At 41.9% G+C, this 22,275-nt stretch overlaps 1 protein-coding gene across 3 annotated transcripts in view; it reads left to right on the top strand.

Moving 5' to 3' along the window:
* The first annotated feature begins 254 nt into the window (after nt 1-254).
* TARP (TCR gamma alternate reading frame protein) overlaps nt 255-22,275 on the top strand; it is a 59,399-nt gene continuing 37,378 nt past the window's right edge. Inside the window, exons 1-2 of one of the 3 annotated variants that reach the window (XM_074379805.1) lie at nt 255-753; nt 863-1,186. In XM_074379805.1, coding sequence (XP_074235906.1) covers nt 711-753; nt 863-1,186 — 367 coding nt within the window. In that variant the 5' untranslated portion in view covers nt 255-710. Of the gene's footprint in view, nt 754-862; nt 1,187-18,170; nt 18,384-18,491; nt 18,798-22,275 lie in introns of those variants that run through there. The other 2 variants (XM_074379804.1, XM_074379806.1) reach the window with 2 other exon arrangements.

Consider the following 22,275-nt stretch of genomic DNA (forward strand, 5'->3'; position numbering starts at 1 on the left):
GCTGGAGCTGTGGCAGTGAGCCACAGCTCCCAGTGGGTAAATTAAGAATGGGAATCTGGAACACAGAAGCTTTTAAACGGTGCATTGGGGAAGTTCAGTTTATAGCAATACTCTGGGACAGATGAAATTGTCTTGGGTTAGAGAAAGAACAGACAATAGGAAACTGTGTCATCGAGGAGAAGCCGGGATTCGGCAGACATATATTATTCAGGTAGCTGAGGGAGGGGACACGAACCCGAACCTTCAACAGAAGCAAACCAACCAGAATGGAGGGCCCAGCCCCATGAAGGTGACCAGAAGGACCCCATGCTGCAGGCTGTGTGGGTAGCTGAGCAGAGCTAAGCAGCTTGACGAACCAGCATCTCTCCAACTGGTTGAAGACAAACTCTCGGAAGACAGTGCTCCATGGCACATCCCTGACAACCAACACCACCAGCCTGACAACTTGCTGGGGTGACCGCCAGGGGGTCTGAGGTGGCCGTCTGAACTATGTGGTCTGATCTCAGGCAGCAGGCCTTAGAGCACTGCCTTCACACAGACTGGAAGTGCTCACAGGTGGTGAGGACACCGCTTTACAATGATACAGGAGGCCTCATGTCACCCTCACTCATGGGAAGTTTGACTTGGTGGACTCAGCCAAGCCACAGAGGTCTAACACTTCTCTGTGGTGATTTCAGGCTGCCCTGGAGGAGAGCACAGTGCCTGCAGACATGTCACCGCTCCACGCATCGATGCTGGCAGTCCTCGGGGCTCGTAAGTAGTTTTGCTCCCCCCAATTCCTTGGGACTGTTATTCTCTATTGTTACCTATTTTTATAAATTCTACATTCTTGGTTTATTTACTCTTCCCCTTTTTCCCCCAGTGTGTGTATATGGTGCAGCTCACCTAGAGCAACCTCAAATTTCCAGTACCAAAACTCTGTCAAAAACAGCCCGCCTGGAATGTGTGGTGTTTGGAGTAACAATTTCTGCGACATCTATATATTGGTATCGAGAAAGACCTGGTGAAGCCATACAGCTCCTGGTGTATATTTCGTCTGATGGCAGTGTCAGAATGGAATCAGGCATTACGTCAGGCAAATTTGAGGTGGATAGGATACCCGAAACGTCTACATCTACCCTCACCATTCACAATGTAGAAAAAAAAGACATAGCAACCTACTATTGTGCCTTCTGGGAGGTGCACAGTGGCTGACAGTTACAGCTATCTCATTCAATAAATGTTTATTGAATCTGTATTTATAATTACAAATTGGGAAGCCACAGTTACCATCGGTGTGCTTGTAAACAGTCTTCTAGATAAACATTCATGTGGTGACTCTAGCTGGAGTTGCTAAATTCTATATTTTCTCAAAGCAGAAGCTTTGCATAAGTCTATACAAGTGGCCAGTCTCATCTTTTACAAGGTTCTACTCTCTCTCCAACAGCTTTTCTAGGTCACCCGTGTTTATTCATCTGGTTCAACCTCTCCTACTCACTATATTTTTTTTTCTGGCATAACATACACACATTTTTAGTGTGATTCTTTTGTACTAGTCAGCATGCATTACATCAGTTTTCTCCAATCTTCCTATCTCTCTTGAGTAAAAAATGGACATTACATTAAATGGTATTCATTTTTCTGAAGGTTAGCATGTAACAAACACAGCATGATCTAACCATGAGCAATGACAGATATAGCTCCTGCATACCTTGAGTGGTGAAGTTTGATTTTAATTCGTAAACACTTCCACTAATTAAGTCTATGTCAAAGTCTGCTTTGGATTGGGGTTTGAGGAAAAAATCGTTTTCTGGCTTAAGATTTCATTTATCCAACAATTACTTTTTTTTTTTTTTTTTTTTTTTTTTTTTTGAGACAGAGTTTCGCTCTTGTTACCCAGGCTGGAGTGCAATGGCGCGATCTCGGCTCACCGCAACCTCCGCCTCCTGGGTTCAGGCAATTCTCCTGCCTCAGCCTCCTGAGTAGCTGGGATTACAGGCATGCGCCACTACGCCCAGCTAGTTTTTTTGTATTTTTAGTAGAGACGGGGTTTCACCATGTTGACCAGGATGGTCTTGATCTTTCGACCTCGTGATCCACCCGCCTCGGCCTCCCAAAGTGCTGGGATTACAGGCTTGAGCCACCGCGCCCGGCCACAATTACTTTTTGATAGACTACTTTGAGCTGGGCATTACACACGGCAGAAATGACAAGGCCCGTAAGCTCTGCAGAGGCTCGAGGTTGCTTTCGTTAAACTCCTTTCTGCTACTGGGCTGCCATTCACCACTAAAATGAAAGTCCTCAGTTTGAATATAACTCATGATTGTAAATCTCTCATGAATTTTTGTTACTTGTAGTTCAACTTAGGCTTTGTGATTTATTATTATTGGTGGTGGTGTTTTAATTTATTGTTATTTTTTTGCCATGAAACGCTTTCTTGAAATGTGATCTTACAAATATAAAATAGAGAAAAGTAGATTTCCACCAGTAAAGAGTTGAGGGATGGATGATTCTTAGTCTCATCTTCTCAAATAGCTCTGATACTTTGATTTTTCAACAGCCCAATAATTATCTGAGTATCACGTATAATGTACAAAGTGGTCAAGGTCCAGATAGAACTCCCCTTACCACGGACTAGCTGTGTGGCAAGGCCTTTAGCGTCTCTGGCTCCATTTCCTCACCCGTGAAGCAAAGGTCCTGCAGTTACCATATGGGGTGGCTGTGAGAACTTCAGAGCTGATGTGTATAAAGGATTTGGCCCAGTGCTTCACATATTATGACAGCCCAGTGTTATCTGACAAGAAACAAAATTAGATACAACAGACAAATAACAACAAGCACACATATATAGTCTTGTGTCCCTTAATGACAGGAATATATCCTGAGAAATGCATCTTTTGGCAGTTTCCTTGTTGTGCAGATATTGTAGAGTGCCCTTAACACACACCTAGATGGTATAGCCTGCTACGCACCTAGGATATATGGTATAGCCTATTGCTCCTAGGCTACAAACCTGCACACCACGTTACTATGCTGAATACTACAGGCTATTGTAACTCTGATCAGTATTTGTGTATCTAAGCATAGCATAGAAAAGGTATAGTAAAAATACAGTGTAAAAGAAAAACCGCTACACATGTATAGGGCAGTTTTATTATAATTTGTCCATCTTTGACTGAAACATGCAGTGTATGACTGTATATACAAGAAAACACACACACACACACACACACACACACACACACACACACACACACCCTTCATAGATCCAGGGCTTAGTACTACATCTCTCATAGTGTGGCTATCACACTTTGTAGAGAGAATAGATAAATACGAAGAATCTCTTACAAGAGGTCATCCCAGATTAATTTAATTCTAACATTTTGGTCATGGTTCCCTAAGATTCACACACAGCTGGAGAGGACAGCGGCCTTGTGTATAGCACAGACCACCATTATGGGGAAAAAGTCCAAACTTACAGTCGTTTACTCCTTCCCACTTCTTCTTTTGGCTAAGGTGAGCTTCACCAGGGACATTTTGGACACACCAAAGGAAAACTAGCCAGAGGCAAAGCAGTTCTGTCTAAGCTAATATTTGCCAGTTAAATGGTTTAAATTTCTGAATCATAGAAACACTGACAGCATCTTATTAGAATATACTGTACTGCATATAGTAGGGGCTCAATGAATATCTGTTGAGTTGAGATTGATATTTTCATTATTATTGAGGTGTTCATTTTACCAAATGGGTCAGGGGGTTGTATGGATGGATGCTGTGAATATTCTGATGATTTGGATTCAACTTATTTTCTCTTATACCTGAGGTGGGTGAGATACAATGACTCTGGATAATAGAACCAACATTATATTATCTAGTTAACATAAAATTTGAATAAAATCTAAGGAAATCTTGGAAAGCAATATTTTCATATACCATATCATTATCATTATCTTCCTGGCTGATCCAGGAGAAAATTAGAAGGGAAAAATAATGGTCGCGGATTTCTGAGGAAGCAAAGCAAGGTAGAGCCTCTTTTTATCACCTGGCATTGGCAAACCCACCTCTTCAGCATTTTTGTTTAACTTTGGATTCAAAAGCATTTGCCAATAAAGATAAACGTCATATACATCATTAACAAAATATTGCTATAATAAGCCATGTATGAATGTTGCATACCACTTTAGGGTTTGCATTTAATCCTGAAGTGGTCACTTCCCTTCATGTCTGTTTATACTATTTTCCCATTTACTGAGCGGGGAGGGGTCTCCTTATATAGTGCTTCATTGTTAATAAGTCAATATCTGTTGTTTCTGGGATGTTCTTTTTGTGCATTAAAAACTTAAAAATTTAAAAAAAAAAAAAAAACAAAAACGGAGCCGGGCGCGGTGGCTCAAGCCTGTAATCCCAGCACTTTGGGAGGCTGAGGTGGGTGGATCACGAGGTCAAGAGATCGAGACCATCCTGGTCAACATAGTGAAACCCCGTCTCTACTAAGAATACAAAAAATTAGCTGGGCATGATGGCGCGTGCCTGTAATCCCAGCTACTCAGGAGGCTGAGGCAGGAGAATTGCCTGAACCCGGGAGGCGGAGGTTGCGGTGAGCCAAGATTGTGCCATTGCACTCCAGCCTGGGTAACAAGAGCGAAACTCCGTCTCAAAAAAAAAAAAAAAAAAAGAAAAAGAAAAAACGGAAACTCCCCACGCATACAAGTACTATAGAAAAAGTAATGTCTACTGCCCAAGAGTCATTGTACAGAAACCACAATTCTAGAAGTTGCTGTATCCACCTGAAAATCCATGTTGACTGTTTTTTCTTGGGTGCTTTTTGCCTTCAGTCCTGTGAATGGGTTCACAAAAGGCAGCCTGGGGTAGGGAAAAAGGGCACAGACTTTGAAATGCTTATCTCCAGACATTGCCATCATGAGTATTTTTATTCATGTCATCTATGTACTTTTGAAATGGCTTAATAGAGAACACATCACTTTTGAATTTTATTTTAAAATTTACTTTAAAAAAGAAATCATGTTTCATAATATTAAACATGTCTCTGCATATGACTGAACACCTAGAGACAATATGTAAAATTTGTTGGTTAGAATGGCCTGGAAGGGGCCTGCTTGACTGCCTTTTTTTTTTTTTTTTTTTTTATTTTTTTGAGACAGTGTCTCTCTCTGTTGCCCAGGCTAGAGTGCAGTGGCACGATCTAAGCTCACTGCAACCTCCACCTCCTGGGTTCAAGCAATTCTCCTGCCTCGGCCTCCCAAGTAGCTGGGACTACAGGTGCATGCCACCACATCCAGCTAATTTTTTGTATTTTTAGTAGAGATGGGGTTTCACCATGTTAGCCAGGATGGTCTTGATCTCCTGACCTCATGATCCTCCTGCCTCGGCCTCCCAAAGTGAATTTTGCTTCTCTTTCAAAATGAAATCTTATCTTTTCTCCTGTTTCCTACTGATCACTCCACTGAGCTAAAGAAAATGTTAGTGATTTGAGTGCTCAAGGCAGCTTATTGGACTTGTATGTCTTTGTTGAGCACTAGGATTTTCAAGCCTGTAGATCCAAGATCTTGTGAAAAAATAAACAACTTTTTTTTTTTTTCAGTGAGTTAATTGATATAGAAGATAATGGCCACTCCCACCCACGCCTTTTGGATACTGGGCATCAGCTGTGGAGTAAATGGCCCTGTATATTGGCCAATGGAGGAGGATGCAGTCAACTGAAGGTCTCTTGTCAAGGAGAGAATGCTGACCCCACTCTCCTATTTCCCAGCTGCCTGCTGGTACACAAAGAACACCTGCAGGGTAAGGAAGAGCATCCATGCAGCCCAGCGTGGTCAGACTTTTAAGGCAGAGTCAGGTGGAAAATGGTCTTGGATGAGCAAAGGAGGAAATCATTCAGATGGCCCAATAAGTGGGTTATGTTTGACCCCAAATAAGTAAGACAATCTAAAGAGCAAGACGGTTTTATCTAGTTTCGTTTCACTTTCCACAAAACCACGAAGATCCCATCTCCAACAGAACAGATGTGTGACTGTTCCCTGAGTGAAAAAACAGGAAACTGGACAAATCTTTTGAGATCATCATCAACTGGTACTTCTTTAGATGATTTCTTTTTTTCTTTTTTGGATGTTTTATGTGACTTTAATTTATCAGTTTGTTTGAAGTTGTTCATAGCATGCTATGCTGAAAGTATTTACAACTAAACTTAAACAAGTACAAGTCAGCGCAACAAAAGACTATGAATTTACTTTAGTCAAATGATCTAATTATATTCCGTGGAATTTCCATTCCACTGAGACATTAATCAGCTAAGGTATTTATTGAACCTCAGCATAGACACACTGTATTTCAGCCTAAAGTGTTTGTTGGGGGAGGAGAATGAAGTAACAGTGCAATCATTGCTTGAGAAATTTTATTTCACTCGTTGGTTGTGGCAGAAAATACCAACTACATATTTTTCTCTAATCTTCCTATTTTTTTCAATATCTCCATTTATATGACATACTTATTTCAAGAGTATCAAAACAAGAATGATTTAAATAGGAGCGTGTATATTATTTGTAATGCCTTTGTTCTTCAGTTAAGTGAATGGGTATCAAATACTTGTCTCATTAAATAAATCACCAACATGTAATAGAATCAAATAAGAAATGTAAAAGTGATACACATTTAGATAAATGATTATTATGCTTTATGATTATAATGATTCATGAACTGATAATATGATTAATCCAGTTGTGCTCATAGTGTTCTTTAAAACAATAACTAAGTTTAAAATAAGGAAACCACCTCAACTCTCATTAAATGATTGAGACTAGAGAAATGCCTGTCACGTTCATGTCAAGTAGAATTTATCCCTCATCCCCATTGCTATAATTGATGTGTCTCTTCTGTAGATCCCTAATTTAATTTCTTGACACCTTTAAGTCAACTTTTAACTAGCAAATTAGCAAAGTACTAATGGATTCAAAGGGATTGAATCACATGCTGACCATTAGTAATTTACTGTAGTCCTGTTCTCTTTATTTTTTACTTACTTATAAAGTTGGGCTGGGCTACACCTGTAATCCCAGCACTTTGGGAGGCTGAGGTGAGCAGATCACCTGAGGTCAGAAGTTTGAGAGCAGCCTGACCAACATGGAGAAACCCCTTCTCTATTAAATACACAAAATTTGCTGGGTGTGACAGCACGTGCCTGTAATACCAATTACTAGTGAGGTTGAGGCAGGAGAATCTCTTGAACCTGGGAGGCAGAGGTTGCAGTGAGCCAAGATCGTGCCACTGCACTCCAGCCTGGGCAACTAGAGTGAAACTCTGTCTCAAAAATTAATTAATTAATTAATTAAAGTTCCAGAGTAATTATTAAAACTCCGTATTTGTATTCTGAAATTGGTATAATTTGAATTTGTAGTCTATGGGTCAGTAGATTTCTCTGACTTTCCTATTTTCTTTGTTTAGCCACAGATAAACAGAAAAATCAGTGAGTATGTGTACAGAGTTAAATACAGACTATTCTCTGAATAAGCTCAGTTCTTTGTGAAAATAAAGAATATAGTAAATGTTCTGATAAGAGTATAATAATAGTAGCTATTGTTTATTGAGTCCTTATGTGCGTGGTACTTTGTACTGCGTGCTTCGTGTCATTTTTTCCTAACAAATTACTGGAAGACAGCTATTATTATTATTATCTCCTTTTTATAGATATCTTCTAGGAACAAATTTTAGACTGATAAATTAAGACACTTGATAGCCAGCAGTGAGGCTGGGATTTGATTTTATAGTCAAATAGACTGTAAAATCTATTGCCTCAAACAGACTATAAAATCTATTGCCTCAATTTCCCAGTGATAAGAAAAACAAAACCAAACATGTACTTTTAAATGGAGACATTTTGGGGGGAAATAGAAGATTGTATTATTCATGTTATGATTAGTTTTTTTTTTTTTTCCACCTGCAGCATTAAGCGCCATTCTCTAGGGTCACATGACCCTAGTTAAATTGATGCTTACAGGGTTTATTTACTCCAAGACAATCTGCAGAGCATTCTCTACAGAGAACTTTCTTATGCAGTCAAGTTTTTCTGACTTCCAGATTCTGAGATTGTTTTTTTCAACAAGAAAAAAAAGCATAACCAAAACTGTGTTTATTGAGCAACAGAAAAGCAGCGAGATGGAACACAAAGATGTTCCTCCTGATTATCACCTGTCTGCTGCACTCCCTTACTGTCAGTCTGCTGGGAAGCCCAGAAATGTTATCCAAAGGTGGACAGGAAAGTGAGGAAAGGCTGAGACCCAACTGCAGCCTGGCCTGAGATGGCCACATCATGTTCTGCTTCCTGTGTAACTGCCCAGAGAGGGCTTGGATGGGCAGAGGGCCAAGTCAGTGTCAGGCCTGGAACTTTACATGCTTTTCTCACTTAGATATTATCAACCCCTTTCTTAGAGAAGGAACTGGGGATTCAGAGAGACTGTAGCCTCCAAGATCACGTAGGCATCACTAGTAGCAGAGAAGGGAGGTAGAGCGAGTGTGACTGTCAATGAAACTTACCCTCCTTCCACCACACCACGCTCGCCTAGCAAGAACTGGCATAAATGACAAGGGAGGAAGAGGGCCTCAGACTTCTCCGTATATTCACAAGGATGTGGAATGTGTTCCTGTAAGTGTTCCCAAGCATGGAATTTGGTCCTTTAATGTAAAAGGTTGAAGCAGAAAGACTTCCAATTTACCAGATGAAACATAATGCAGCGATCAAACAGCCTGACTCTTTGGAGTAACTACCAATAGGATTACCACTATACTATTCACTTATTCTTCAAAGGAAAAAATGAAACGTAGTCCTTGATTCCATGACATAGATAAATGTTCTGAGAAGGAAGAAGTTAATGGATCACTGGGAAGGCTTCATAGAGCCAGAAGATTCAAGTAAAAGTCTTGCCAAGTAAGAAAACGAGAAAGTTCATTTGTGCCACACACAGCCTGGTTGCAACAGTAAAAACTAGCTTTTGTCATCACATTTTCTAATACTGAAAGGACGTATCTTAAGAAAAAAGCATCCCAAATTTACAGATATGCTTTTATTTATAGGACTTAATTATTTTTTGAATCAAACTCTTCAGTTAACTAATTTTACTACTTCCTTGGGTACAGGATAAGTGAGACATTTGCAGCCAGTTTCCTCCTTGCCATGTTTGCTGTGGACATGGGAAACCTCTCTGGGGGAAGAGGATGGGCACAGCAGACCCATCACTGGTCATGCTGTACGCCACCAACCAGAGCCTCCACTAAGAGGGCAAGGCTGAGGGCCCCACCACGCCTCGTGACGGGGAGTTCCTTTGTCTAGAGATGTTATTTATTATCATTCAAGTCAAGGAACTAAAATCCTAAGAAGAGCATACCCCAAAGCCAAAATTAGCTCTGTGCTCATCCCGTTTCAACAAGGAGGCAGAGGAGAGAGGATGGAGGTGAAGGATATGGAATCCACTGAGTTTCCACTTGATGTCAAGCCTGTCATGCACCTATTCAAGCCAATGTTTGATAGGGCATGTCAATGTCATTTTCATAGTTGAGGACACTGGGCGTCAGATAGCAACAAGTCAAGCTAACAGCAGGCTGAACTGGAATTAAAAGCAGGACTGAATGATTGCATGCTCACCTGTACAGAACACTATGTGGACTTGCTTGGTATTGAAGAAACAGGGTTTAGTTCCAACTCTACCATTTACTAGCTGAGAGGCCGTACATTACCCCCTCTTTCCTGTGGAGAATCCCTTCCTGTCTCAAACTGTTGTTTGGATTAAATGAGCCAATGTTTGTCAAAGTGTTTTGGAAATTGTAAACACTATATCAAAGTAAAGAGTTCTAGTTTTATTTTAACACATTTTATTCATTCCAGTATGATTTCTCATATGAATTATCTCCTAGAAATAAGGGGCTTTAACAATCCCTAAAACATATGACTTCGATGTAGCAAAAATGAAATGAAAGTAGCAGGTAACAAGTGGTCTAGCAAAGCCGCAGTGATGTATGCTGAGTGATAGAGGTATTTGCAGTAATATCCACTCTAATTCCTCAAGAAAAGCAGATGGTAGCAAAGAAGAGTAGATGATATTGCCCATTGAGTGATTCGCATTTTTACATAGTTCAGTGGGAGTTTCATTTTGTCGCAATCTCAGCTGACACTCAAAGCTCAGGGCAATGGTAGTAATCCAAAAGAAGGGGACTGAACCAGAGTTTCTCAGTGGTGGGCAATCCCCTTTCCAGCAGATACTGGCAATGTCTGAGGACATTTTTTGTCGTCACAAGCAGAGTGAAAACGCTACCGGTATCTAGCGAGTAGAGGCCAGAGGTGCTTCTCAACATCCTGCAATGCACAGGACAGCCCACAACGAAGAATTATCCAGACCAAAATGTCAATAGTGGAGAGGCTGAGAAACCCTGGGATAGCTGGCTGTGTTTCTCAAAGATTTGCTAAGAGGCAGACAACGTTGATAACTCCAACCTTTGGCTCATGAACAATATCCAGCCTAAATACAGTAAGAGCTGAGAGAATTCCTGGGGACTCTAATTTTGCAAAGACTTTCTGTGAAAAGCACTGTTGGAAGTTCCCTGGAAACCCCTTCCTTTCCCAGTGAGGAGGTGACAAGGTAGCCCTCCTACTTCCACTCCCAGGTCCTGCAGCCACTATGGGTCCAGGGCAGAGCCCTGTGTGCAGATCATGGAAGTGTTGGGTCTGTGCTGTGAGCATTTGGTGGGCAGAGAAACCAGTGAGGACTCTCACCTGGAAAAGTGGACAGGTGGCTTCAGGTCATAGCACACTTGGTAACTTAGTTAGATAATCCTGATGAAACAACAATAATGAAGAGGAATCTTTCTAAAAGTTTCTAAGAATGAATAAGATAACAAGGTGAATAACTTTTACTGTGGCAAACGGACTGATTATTATGGTGTCATATAGTTATGGGTAAAGGTCCATTTGCTGCTGACCAATTAACTACCTCAGAAATGACTGACCTGGGCACAGGGCCGGGAGACACCCATTTTCTCTGTGAACACTCTACAAGTTTCCCTTTCCTCATCCTGGAATGGCTTCTCGGCTCCGGGTCACCTGTCTCCTCAGCCTTCTTGGGCACCCAGCCTGAGCAGATGGGATGTCACAGCTACAGATAGATACACGTGTGCTCTTCACTCTGGGAATGTGAACTTGTTCCCCTAATACTCAGATTGGCTGAGGGATATATTTTTTAAGATGTATGTTTTATTTCTTGATAACTTTGGTTTCATTGAAAACACTATTTTGTTTCTAGTTGAAATTGGCTAAAAACAGTTGAAGCAAGTGAAAATCTTTATTTCATTAGCAGAAATGAAGCGTATATTTTCACTGTAGGGCATCCAGATAGAACTTTTCATACACACTCAGATACTAACAAATACCAAATCAGGCTTTTGAGGATCTTACATCTTTTCAAGGTCAATTATAGACAAAGAGCTGCAAGCATATATAAAATTCTGTATATAAATTCTATATATAAAATTCTGTCTCCTCTCCTTTAGTTGTTAATATAAAATTCCCAGAAAAGAAGAAGACATGATGACCCAATATAATGGTCTCCAGGAACCTCGCATGACATTAGAGCCAAGGTAATGAGCACTTGCCCCGTTATCATGTGTGACCACATCCTTCCCAGTGTGGAAGAGCCTCATCCAGCCCTCCACCCTGGCTAGGCCTCAGCCTCAGCTTGCAGCACTTCCTGTGTTCCTCAGGCGATGCCTCTGTGATCACAGGAAACCAGAAAGGGAGTCAGATGACTATCAATTGCACCCCACAAATGCCAGTAACTTTACCCCTAAGTGTCTGATTTGACATCATTTCCTATTGACTTAGGCTCCTATTTAGAGACTATATTTGTTGAAACTGCATGATTATTTCAGAGAAGGCAAGATCCATTATGTCATTTCTTAGAGACTTCTAGTCATGGTGAAATACTCAGGGTGAAAATGCTGGCAAGGAACAATATGGAATTCATATCCACTCAGCTCCCATTGGCTGCCAGAAAATGTGATAGATACCCTACATGTTCAGAATCTCGGGTGATTGTCATAAGAACCTGGTAAATAAACTTTATGAAAGAAATAACTGATGCTTAGACAGGGGCAGGTATCTGTCCAAATAGTTCATGCTCTTTCAATTGCACTATTGGGCCACTTTGAATGCCTTTAGTGTTTATTAATTTTATAGGAATAGGGCCAGGTGCCATGGCTCAGGCCTATAATCCTAGTGCTTTCAGAGGTTGAGGCAGGCAGATCACTTGACCTCAGGAATTCGAGACCAGCCTGGTCAACAGGGTGAAACCCTGTCTCTATAAAAACACAAAAATTAGCCAGGTGTGGAGGGGCATGCCTGTAGTCCTGGCTATTCCAGAAGCTGAAGTGGGAGGATCACTTGAACGCAGGAGGCAGAGGTTGCAGAGAGCCAAGATTGCACTACTGCACACCTGCCAGGGCTACAGAGCAAGATCCAGTCTCAAAAACAAACAAACAAACAAACAAACAAACAAAACTTTATAGGAATGAACTGTGGCATTTGTGAGGAACTATAGGCTGGCCCAGACCTACTGCCCAGCCCTGCAGAGCCAGGTCAGACAGAATGGGCAGTGACTCAAGAAGCCAAGGCTAAAGAGTCATGTTGAACAAATATCTGGAAGAGTTCCCCCCTCCCACCCCATGCTCACCCTGCCCCCCCACCAGCATTCTGCCTTAGGACCCTTCTTACTGGAGGGAAAAAGGCTAAGAAAACAGAAAATTCTCTCTGTTCTTGTGAACTTGCTTTAGCAGATAATACTATGGGTGGGATACATGGAGAGGGATCAACACTTCATGGCCCAGACTTAAGGAAATAATCAAAATGTGTAATGAGGATCATGTTTTGGAAACATGTGGCCAACATATTTTTATTCTCCCAAATAAATCAGGTCGCCTTTCGCCCTTTCTTTATTATAGCTATATTATAGCTATCTTTATTATAGCTAATCCAAATATAATATGGATTATATTTAGCTAATTATGGATTATAATAATTATAATAATTATATATAATATAATATATAATATAATAATTATAATTATTATAATAACTATAATCCATAATTTTCTACCCATAGAAAAATATGGTAGTTTCCCAGAACGAACTCAAGATTCGAATTAATTGTGAGATGTCGGGCTTAAAAATTGGGTTCAATTTTTTTTTTAAGAGTTTTCTAAAGTTGTGAATCTCTCATTCATAGGCCAAAAGTCCACCCTGGCAAACTAAGAACACAGAATTTTCTTTCAGGTGTTAGATATGAAGACTCAGCATATGACGTCAGTGACATTAATACCCACCCAGGGAGAAGCATTGTTCCTTCTGGCTGGGAAGTGTGAGATGGTGGGGAGAGTGAGAGGGGCAGAGGGTTACCTAGAGGTACTTCCTGGTTCCCTTGCCTCTGAGGTTCTTATACCAGAGGGGATAGAAAGCCCAATGGAAACCCAAGATAGACGGAAGGAGAATCTACGTGTGTCTGGTTCCGGGCAAGCTTCCCTGATACAGCCTGATAGAACTTCATCAAAAGTGGAAGGCATTTGCAAAGCTGAGGCCAAACCAGTACCACTTTCCACAAAGGCTGTGCGTGTAGGAAGCCCAGATGCCTCTCAGGGTCTCTGAGATGATATAAAGGTACTGAGGGGGCCAGGAGAGCACAGCGCCTGGGATTCGGATGAGAAGCTGCAGGATGGGAACTTTGCATCCCAAGGCCATAGTGTGGAGTCAATTGTGGCAAGTTCAGTCTGGTTATTACACTAGCCAGTTCAGAGGAAGAGTGAAATCCCCGAGATCAGCAAGGCAAAGTCCTAGCAGTTGTTGAGGATGCAGCGAGCAGCAGGAAGACAACTCTGAACTCGCTCACACACCCTGGCCCTGAGTAGCAATGTGATCCTGGGGATGAGGAGGAGGAAGAGAGAGAAACGCAGAAAAGCCTAAGCAGGCACCACAAAGAGACAGAGGCCATCCGAAAGAGACTGCTCTAACCTGGTGGAAATTCTTTTAAGTTGGTAAGTTTAGTGCCTCTCCGCAATGTCAGAACGAGCAAGAGATGACAAGTATAGGTTGTATACATTTTCTTTCTGTATTGAATGATAGCCTGTGTGTGTTCCACCACTGTGCCCCACTCAAAGGTACCTGGGTGGCTGTGCCCTGCTCCAAGTCACTTGGGTAAGGGAGGGCAGAGGGAACCAAAATCCCATCTCACACACCCCCACCCCCACCCCGCTGCACATTCCGGGGCTGGGTGGTGACAGCCTGGAGAAAGGGCGTCTTTATCTAATTACTCTGCCCAAAGGCATCCTTTTGTTAATTAGCAAAAAGGAGCCTGTTTTGAGCTCTGGGCAGTGCGGGTGCTGTTAGGAGGTAATTAGTGATAGAGCCACACAGACAAGATACAAGGTTTTAAACAAACTGAATCCATGTAGCTTCCTAACCCCAAGGAAAGACAAAATTCGTTTACACAAAAATAATCATTAAAAAACTAATGAAAATAATGTGTGAATTCAGCCACCAGACATTACATTCCAGAGCCTTGAGAAAAATTGATGGTCAAGAAAAAAAGTCATTCGCATAAGCGACACCATGGCGTGAAGTCAAGGAGCGCGGACTCTGGAGTCAGAGGCTTGAGTCCACTTGAGCATCTACAGCTTTGTCTTCTCTTTGGCAGAGAGAGTAGTTCCCCTGCCAGTGACTGTTGTGAGGATCAGTTGAGATAAATAGAAAATGCTGAGCCTCCAGCCTGGAGTAGAGAAAGGACTCAATAAGTACTAATTACCAGTGCTTGTTATTTAATTTCACTTTTGTCTGTATCCCCTTGTGCGAAATGGTTTGAGCAATTAAGAAAAGCCTTCCCTCAGGGACATTGCCTTGTTTCAATCTTCACTAGATACACTTATCTCTGCCTCCACCTCCACCTCCACCGTGTCTATCTCTATCTCCCTGTTGTCCATCTAATTATTTGTAAATGAGCTGGTGGGTTGGTGTTGTTGCAGCCTGGCTAATGTTATCCTGAGATTTCTGAAACCTCAGGAGTGGCGCGTGGAATGGCAGCCCCTGCTGGAACCATTTACCTGCTTTCCTAACACCTGCCACCCCACACAGCTCACACTGACCTGAGGCCTCTGGCCTGTCCTTGGAGGCAAAGACCGTGTAGACAAGATACCTGGTTACCAGCAATCATCTGCAGTTTCCTCAGAGCTAATGATATTGCTTTTCTCTTTGCCCAGATTATGTGAGAAACTTTTAAAAAATAATTTAATGTGCTCTCTTGATATTTCAGGTGTTCATTGAAAAGTCTATGCCATTTTCCATCTCCCTCTCTTTTCCTAGTTGGCTAATCAAAATAATACAACCAGAAATATTTGTATCTGCAACAGAAAAGGATAAATTTATTTGTGCACATTATATACATATTATATACATTATGCATATGTGTGTGTGCATACATATATATGTATAATTGATATATTTGGAAGAAATAAAAGGTTTTGTTAAGCACAGAGGTTCTAGAGTTAGATCCTCTGTTGCAAATTACTGAGGACAATTCACTTCACTGTTGCCAAAACAAAGTACATGCTTAAACAAAATGCCTGCTCTGTAAAAACGCCTTGGTCTTGAATAAATTGCCTGCTGTGTCAAAGCCTCTATTTTCTCATCTGGAAAATGGGACCAGTAATAAGAACCCTCATTTAATTGATAATGGACAAAAGTCCTTGCAGCACAAAGCCTGCCGCAGACAATGCCCTCAATTAATGCAAACTATTGATATTATGAAGTGCCTATTTTCTGACAATGTTTTCAATAATATAAATTGTCCTTTTGTTCACTTGTTTGAAATAATAAAATACAAAAAAGTGTCTTAAAAGTGGCCATTTGTCTTTCTTCTTGACTCCTAGTAACCCTTTCCCGCATTTAGGGAATTTTCACCTCATGGGCTTTGGTGAATGAATTCATCTCCCTCTACAGAAAAGAAAAATGCCTAATGCATTTTCTCAGTCTTTATTCCAAGTAGTCAGGTAGACCCTGGACTCCAGCAATTAGACACACTCCTCACAACCTCCCCACCACACACACACACACACACACACACACACACACGGCTGCTGGAGTGGCAGGGTCTGGAAGGTACTGTCTGGCAGGGTTGGAGTGTGCACGGGTGAGTTCCAGGTGGCCAAGGCTGCCCTAGCTGTGGCAGCTCCAGGGTCCTAAGGCGGGCCCTGCAGACTAGCTCAGCCTGCGGCGTGGGCACCCTCTCCTCCTCATTCCCAGGACAGATCCTGTGCAGGAGAAGAGTGAGTCCTCCTACTTGTAGCCACAGGCCCATTGGTCTACTGACCTCTGCCTCCTCAATATTCAACTCCCCAGCACTGAGTGTCTCAGAAATGGTATTTATCAGAAAAGAGGGTGAAGGGGGCAGCTGCTTTAGGAGGAGCCATCCGAACCAGCCATTTCCTCTCCTGTCTCCTCAAAAGGAGCCAAGCTGTTGGTGTTCACACCTGTCCCACACGACATGAGCCAGAGCTGGACAGAAGTGTCAGGGACAACCACTGTCCAAGGTTAAAGGAGCCCTGAGGCACCAGAAGATCTCCAAGAAAACCACATGGAAATCATCAAATGGAACTGACTGGAGGAAAAGAGAAGTTCTGTAATGTGGGAAAATGAAGTACTAACAATATTTGACCAATTTCCCTTGATTTAGCCGGGTTACTACTTCAAAACAGTCAGCAAAGCACTTTAGCAAAGTTGAGGTGGGAGGGGTTGGAAGTGGAGGGATGGAACTGTGCATGGTGGTGCATGCCTGTAGTCGTAGCTACTCAAGAGGCTGAGGCAGGAGGATGGCCGGAGCCTAGGAATACAAAGCTGCAGTGAGCCATGATTACACCACTGCACTCCAGCCGGGGCAGCATAGCAAGACCCTATCTCTATAAAAATAAAAATAAAAAGTAAGGGGGAGATAAAAATGTAGTAGTAGTAGTAATATCTAATAATTACTGGAAATTTACTGTATGTCAGGAATTATACTATGTGTATTTAATTAGTCTGCATAAAATTTTGATATAGCTGTTATTATTATATTCATTTTCAGATGGGAGATTTGAGGCACAGATATTAAGAAGTTTGCACAGGGTCAGGCATCCAGTCCCTAAGTGGTAAAGGTGAATAGATAGACATTAAAAAGTGTTTCAGTGGGGCACAGAGGCTCACGCCTGTAATCCCAGCCCTTTGAGAGGCTGAGGCAGGCCGACCACTTGAACTCCGGAGTTGGAGACCAGCCTGGGCAACATGGCGAAACTCCATCTCTACAAAAAATACAAAATTAGCCAGATATGGTGGTGAGTGCCTGTAGTCCCAGCTGCTCAAGAGGCTGGGGTGGGAGGAGGCTGGGGCGGGAGGATCGCTTGCGCCTGAGAGGTTGACGCTGCAGTGAGCTGTGAGTGTGTCATTGCATTCCAGTGTTTGTGACAAGAGCTTGTCTCAAAAAAATACAATAAATAAAAAATGCTCCAATGATGTGGGTAGTTGCTCAGAATATAAGATGAACTGAAAGAATACAGAACACTATACATGTAAATATATCTACAGTCAATAAAATCGTATTAAGATTTACACATCTGCAATAAAAAAATCTACAAGTGAACATATCATAATGCGAATAGTAGCAGGCCTTAGTGATATGACTGTGGACGTTTTTATCGTTATCTTTCCCCATTGCTTTGAGTTTATCTGACAAGCACCGTTACCAGCATCTTCTACCTATCAACTGTGTGACTTCTGTGGAGTGACTTGATGATTCTGGGCCTCATTCCCTCCTGAAAATGAAAATTCCAAGTCTCCATATTACGTGATCATTGTGAAGATTAGAAAGGTGAAAAACACGTAGAAAAAAAAGAGCTAGAAAATAGAAAATGCTCATTAAGTTTTTGTTATTATAAATGTTAATGCTTATAAATATGCAATAATTAAAAATATTATGCTGAGGAAAAGTGTTCATAAACAACTAGGCAATTAGAAATCCTTCTCATTTCCATGGAAATTAAGGAACACTCATGGGCCCCCTCGCATTTGTGTGGGGGACCCCGTGGAGACTGCTAGCCTAATCTGAGATACGCAGGGTGAGCAGGATGGGGGCGCAGTGCTGAGCCTGCAGACGACACTAAAGGACCCCGAAAACCACTTTCTTTTTTCTCCCCAATTCAGGCCACGCCCTCCAGCCCCTTACCCAAGGTGTCTAGCCACTAGGTGTGCGCTTCCGTGCCTTGTCCTTGGGGACACCGCCTGGCAGACAGAATGTCGCTGCTGGAAGCATTCGCCCTCTCCTCCTTCTGGGCTCGTGAGTCGCTGTCCGAATATTCCAGTCTAGATCAGTGACTAAAATCATTCTTCGTTTCCTTCTTCCACTCTCAGATGCTCACTGGAAATTCTCCTCTTTTGCTTACAGTTGGACTTGGATTATCAAAAGTGGAGCAGCTCCAGGTATCCATTTCCACGGAAATAAAGAAAAGTATTGACATACCTTGCAAGATATCGAGCACAAACTTTGAAACAGATGTCATTCATTGGTACCGGCAGAAACCGAATCGGGCTCTGGAGCACCTGATCTATACTGCCTTAACGAAATCCTCAGCTGGCGGCAGCATGGGTAAGAGGAGCAACAAATTGGAGGCAAGAAAGAATCCTAAAACGTCCACTTCAATCCTTACCATCAAGTCCATAGAGAAAGAAGACATGGCTGTTTACTACTGTGCTGCCTGGGAATACACGGTATCAGAACTGTTGAGACAACACGCACAAGTTCCCTTCCCCGGGGCTGCGCCCACCACATCCTTCCCGACGGGGGCAACCACAGCCGGTCCCCAGCTGGGCTCCCAGACTCAGGCTCGCCTTCTCTGAGGCTCTTCCGGGGGCTTTCCAGGAAGCTGTTTCGGGTTGTGCTGACACCTTCGTTCCAGGCTGATCCCAGGAATTGTGCTCCCGAATCTTTATTTGATACTATTTCTTAATGAGTGTTAAAGACTTGTCTGGGGACTGAGAGGACACAGGTCATGCCACCGTCCATCATATCACCACCTAGAGACTTCCCGTAAATAGAAAGGTGCAGTTGAGAGAGGCATCCTTATAACAGACAGTCAAGACAACCCATCTGCAGAGTAACTATCACTGGCACAGTTTACAACTAAAGAAATGAAAGCTTAGAGAATTGGGGTTGCATGATCTGCCAGATGAGTCATGCTCTTTGAGCTGGTCTATGACATCATACTGAACAGTTTAAGGATCGCAATTCTCTGAGTGAATGACAGGATATCCGGGATAAATTTGGGAAGGAATAAGTGCCTTTTTTTACTGGGAGGGGTAAGGAGGAGAATTTGCCAGCATGAGATTGTAGGAATAGAGCTCCAAGTCACCCTAGGCTCCACTGGGACATGTTGGAATAACCCTTGATCTTACCTGTAAAGGAAGAGAGAATGGTATCGTGCTTGTGCGTGTGTGTGTGTGTGTGTGTGTAAGTTCTCTACAGTGTTCTCAATTATTTGCATATATTAGCTCCTTTAACCCACACTATCTATAAGATCTGGTTGGTTGTTCTCATCAAACATATATAACTCCTGAAATAAGTGGAGTATTATTAGTTCATGCACTTGTCCAAATCACAGAGCTGATATGTGGCAGGACAGTCTAGGGACCCAGGTCATCTGGTTTCTCTTGAAAATGACACTAAACTGTTTCTTAGTCACAGGAGTAAAAAAGAAAAGAAACATTGCTCCTATCCCTGTGGAGGAGACAGAACTGACCATCATGCAACTTTAACTGACACAAATTACTACTGCGTGCTGAAACATGTGCCCAGGATTCCAGTGATTAGATGTATTCACAGAATAAGTAAAATGCCAATAAACTTCCAATTGACTTTCCAGTATAGAAACATAAAAAATTGGGGTTTTTCATTTCTATGTATGTGACAGGTACTGTTATCTACACTTTATGTTCATTATCTTTATTAAGTGATAATGTAAATTTCTTAAGTCTTGGAAGCCATTAAGACACTGATAGCTGTAGAAAGTAAGACACAAAAATTTCAAATAACTCAGCTGATGTTAGATAGGGTAAGTGGTCTTAGAAGGGTGCATATTGTCATAGGTCACTAATAGTAATATTCAGATGAGCTTTTGAAGGACCAAATATATTTTCAAACATAAAGTTAAAAGAACAGAATGTAAAACTGTAAATGTAAAACCCATTAAAAATGTTGAATCCTGTGTAATAATCCAAACAAATATATTGCTGTTATAAACTTGTAGAGAACATGCTTAAAAATAACTACTGATTGCTCTTGTATTCTTTAATTAATTAACTAACGTTCTGCTAGAGTCTTCTCAAAATATTTTCATCACTTTGCAACACATTTGGTCAGATTTTCTTCAGGGAGGATCAGGTACTTATCCAAGCTTCATGTTTACCAACTTTGTGATCTGGGATGTCATGTGTGCCACACTGTTCTTGTCTGTCAGAGGGAGATAAAGTGTAAAGGAAGTAATGCAAGAAAATGTTTAGAACAATGTTAGCAAGCCTACAATAGATGTTTGATATAACATTAATTTTAAAGTGCATGTAAAAATGAACTTTATTTAAAAACTCCCCTCTCTGTGACATAGTGTTGATAAGACTGTTCCGAAGTCCAAGGTGAGTTCCCACAGATTGCCCTGTGGGTCCCTCCAACAATTTCAATCAAGTTTCCTCCTGAGGTGCACCCTCATTATAAGTGAAACTGGATTTCTCTGAGTTATAATCTGCATTTTGACATCGCAATTAATTATAAAGCAAATACTCCACTGTATTTCAAATAGAAATGACTATAGCCTTTTGAATGAGGTGTGAATAATGCTAGTGTAAAATTTCAGTTTGCCTTTTTTAAAATTGTAAAATACCGTCCATGTTTTATGCTCCTGGGTCCCAAATCCCCAAAACATTAGCAGAAGGATCAATTTTACACGAGATAAAGAAAGCCATATGCTCATATCTCTGGAACAATGTTGTACAGTCTGAAAATCAAGGGGGGAACAGCTAAGTTTGAAGGAGAATTAGTTCAACTCCAGAGCTGCCTCCATCCCGTTCCACAGATTCATTGCTGTGAGATCATGGTCTCTACTCCATCAGTGGTCAGTGCAATGCTCCTGGGAACTGGTCAGCTCTGCAGTAGGCCATGAAGTCCCCCGAGGCCACCTGATCCACCACAGTTTTCTCTCTCACCAAGTCACACCCTCTCCCCACTGACCAGGGCCAGCCAGCAACCAGCATCCTTCTCCTGGGGAAATGGTTCAGCAGACAGGAGGATGTCCCTGCTAGGAATATTCCTATTTTTCTCCCTCTGCAGCTGTGAGTTGCTCCTCAATTATTTCAATATAGATGAGCAATGAAAGTGATTTTTTTTGTTGTTGTTCTATCACCCAGGCTGGAGTGTGGTGGTGCGATCTCAGCTCACTGCAACCTCTGCCTCCTGGGTACAGGCAATTCTCTCTCATGCCTCAGCCTCTCAAGTAGCTAAGATTACAGGTGTGAACCAACGTGCCCAGCTTATTTTTGTATTTTTAGTAGAGATGGGGTTTTGTCATGAAGAAGAGAAAAAGAGGCCACCACCAACTCTGCTCAATACTTTACCCCTATCTCCACGGAGTAACAAGTTTTAATGTGCAGAAAAGTGGGTGTCAAAACCATAGCCTGAGGACATTGGCGGATGCCTCCTATGGCTGGAAATGCACCACCTCTGGAGTAGGAGCAGCAACAATTGTGAAGATACATTCTCAAGTCCCAGTTTCACCCTGCCTGTTTAAGACAGGAGCTGAATGAAAATAGCAGAGAATGTCTCCGTTCCCCACCTCTCACCACCATATTGTCTTGAGTAAAAACAGCAGTAGAATGCAGTGAAGAGGGCTTCAAAAGACAGACTGTATCTGGGGAGTGGAACAAAGGGAAGACTCAAAGCCAAGAACAAGGGACGACCAGAGAAATCTAAAGTCTCTGACGTCCTGTGAAGAACTCCAATCCTGGTAACTTAGCAGCAACAACAAACTTCTAACCCAGTCTAACTCCTAGCTAGATTAGCACAAACTCACATTAAAGGTCTGGCAGAAGGAAAGATGTAGGCATTTTTAAGCATCAAATGTAATTATCTCAATATCTATTGTGTTACACAATGTAGTCCCCTTTTAATAAAATGTCTAAGTAGC

The sequence above is a fragment of the Saimiri boliviensis genome, chromosome 10 (genome assembly GCF_048565385.1).
Source record: "Saimiri boliviensis isolate mSaiBol1 chromosome 10, mSaiBol1.pri, whole genome shotgun sequence".
Lineage (NCBI taxonomy): Eukaryota > Metazoa > Chordata > Mammalia > Primates > Cebidae > Saimiri > Saimiri boliviensis.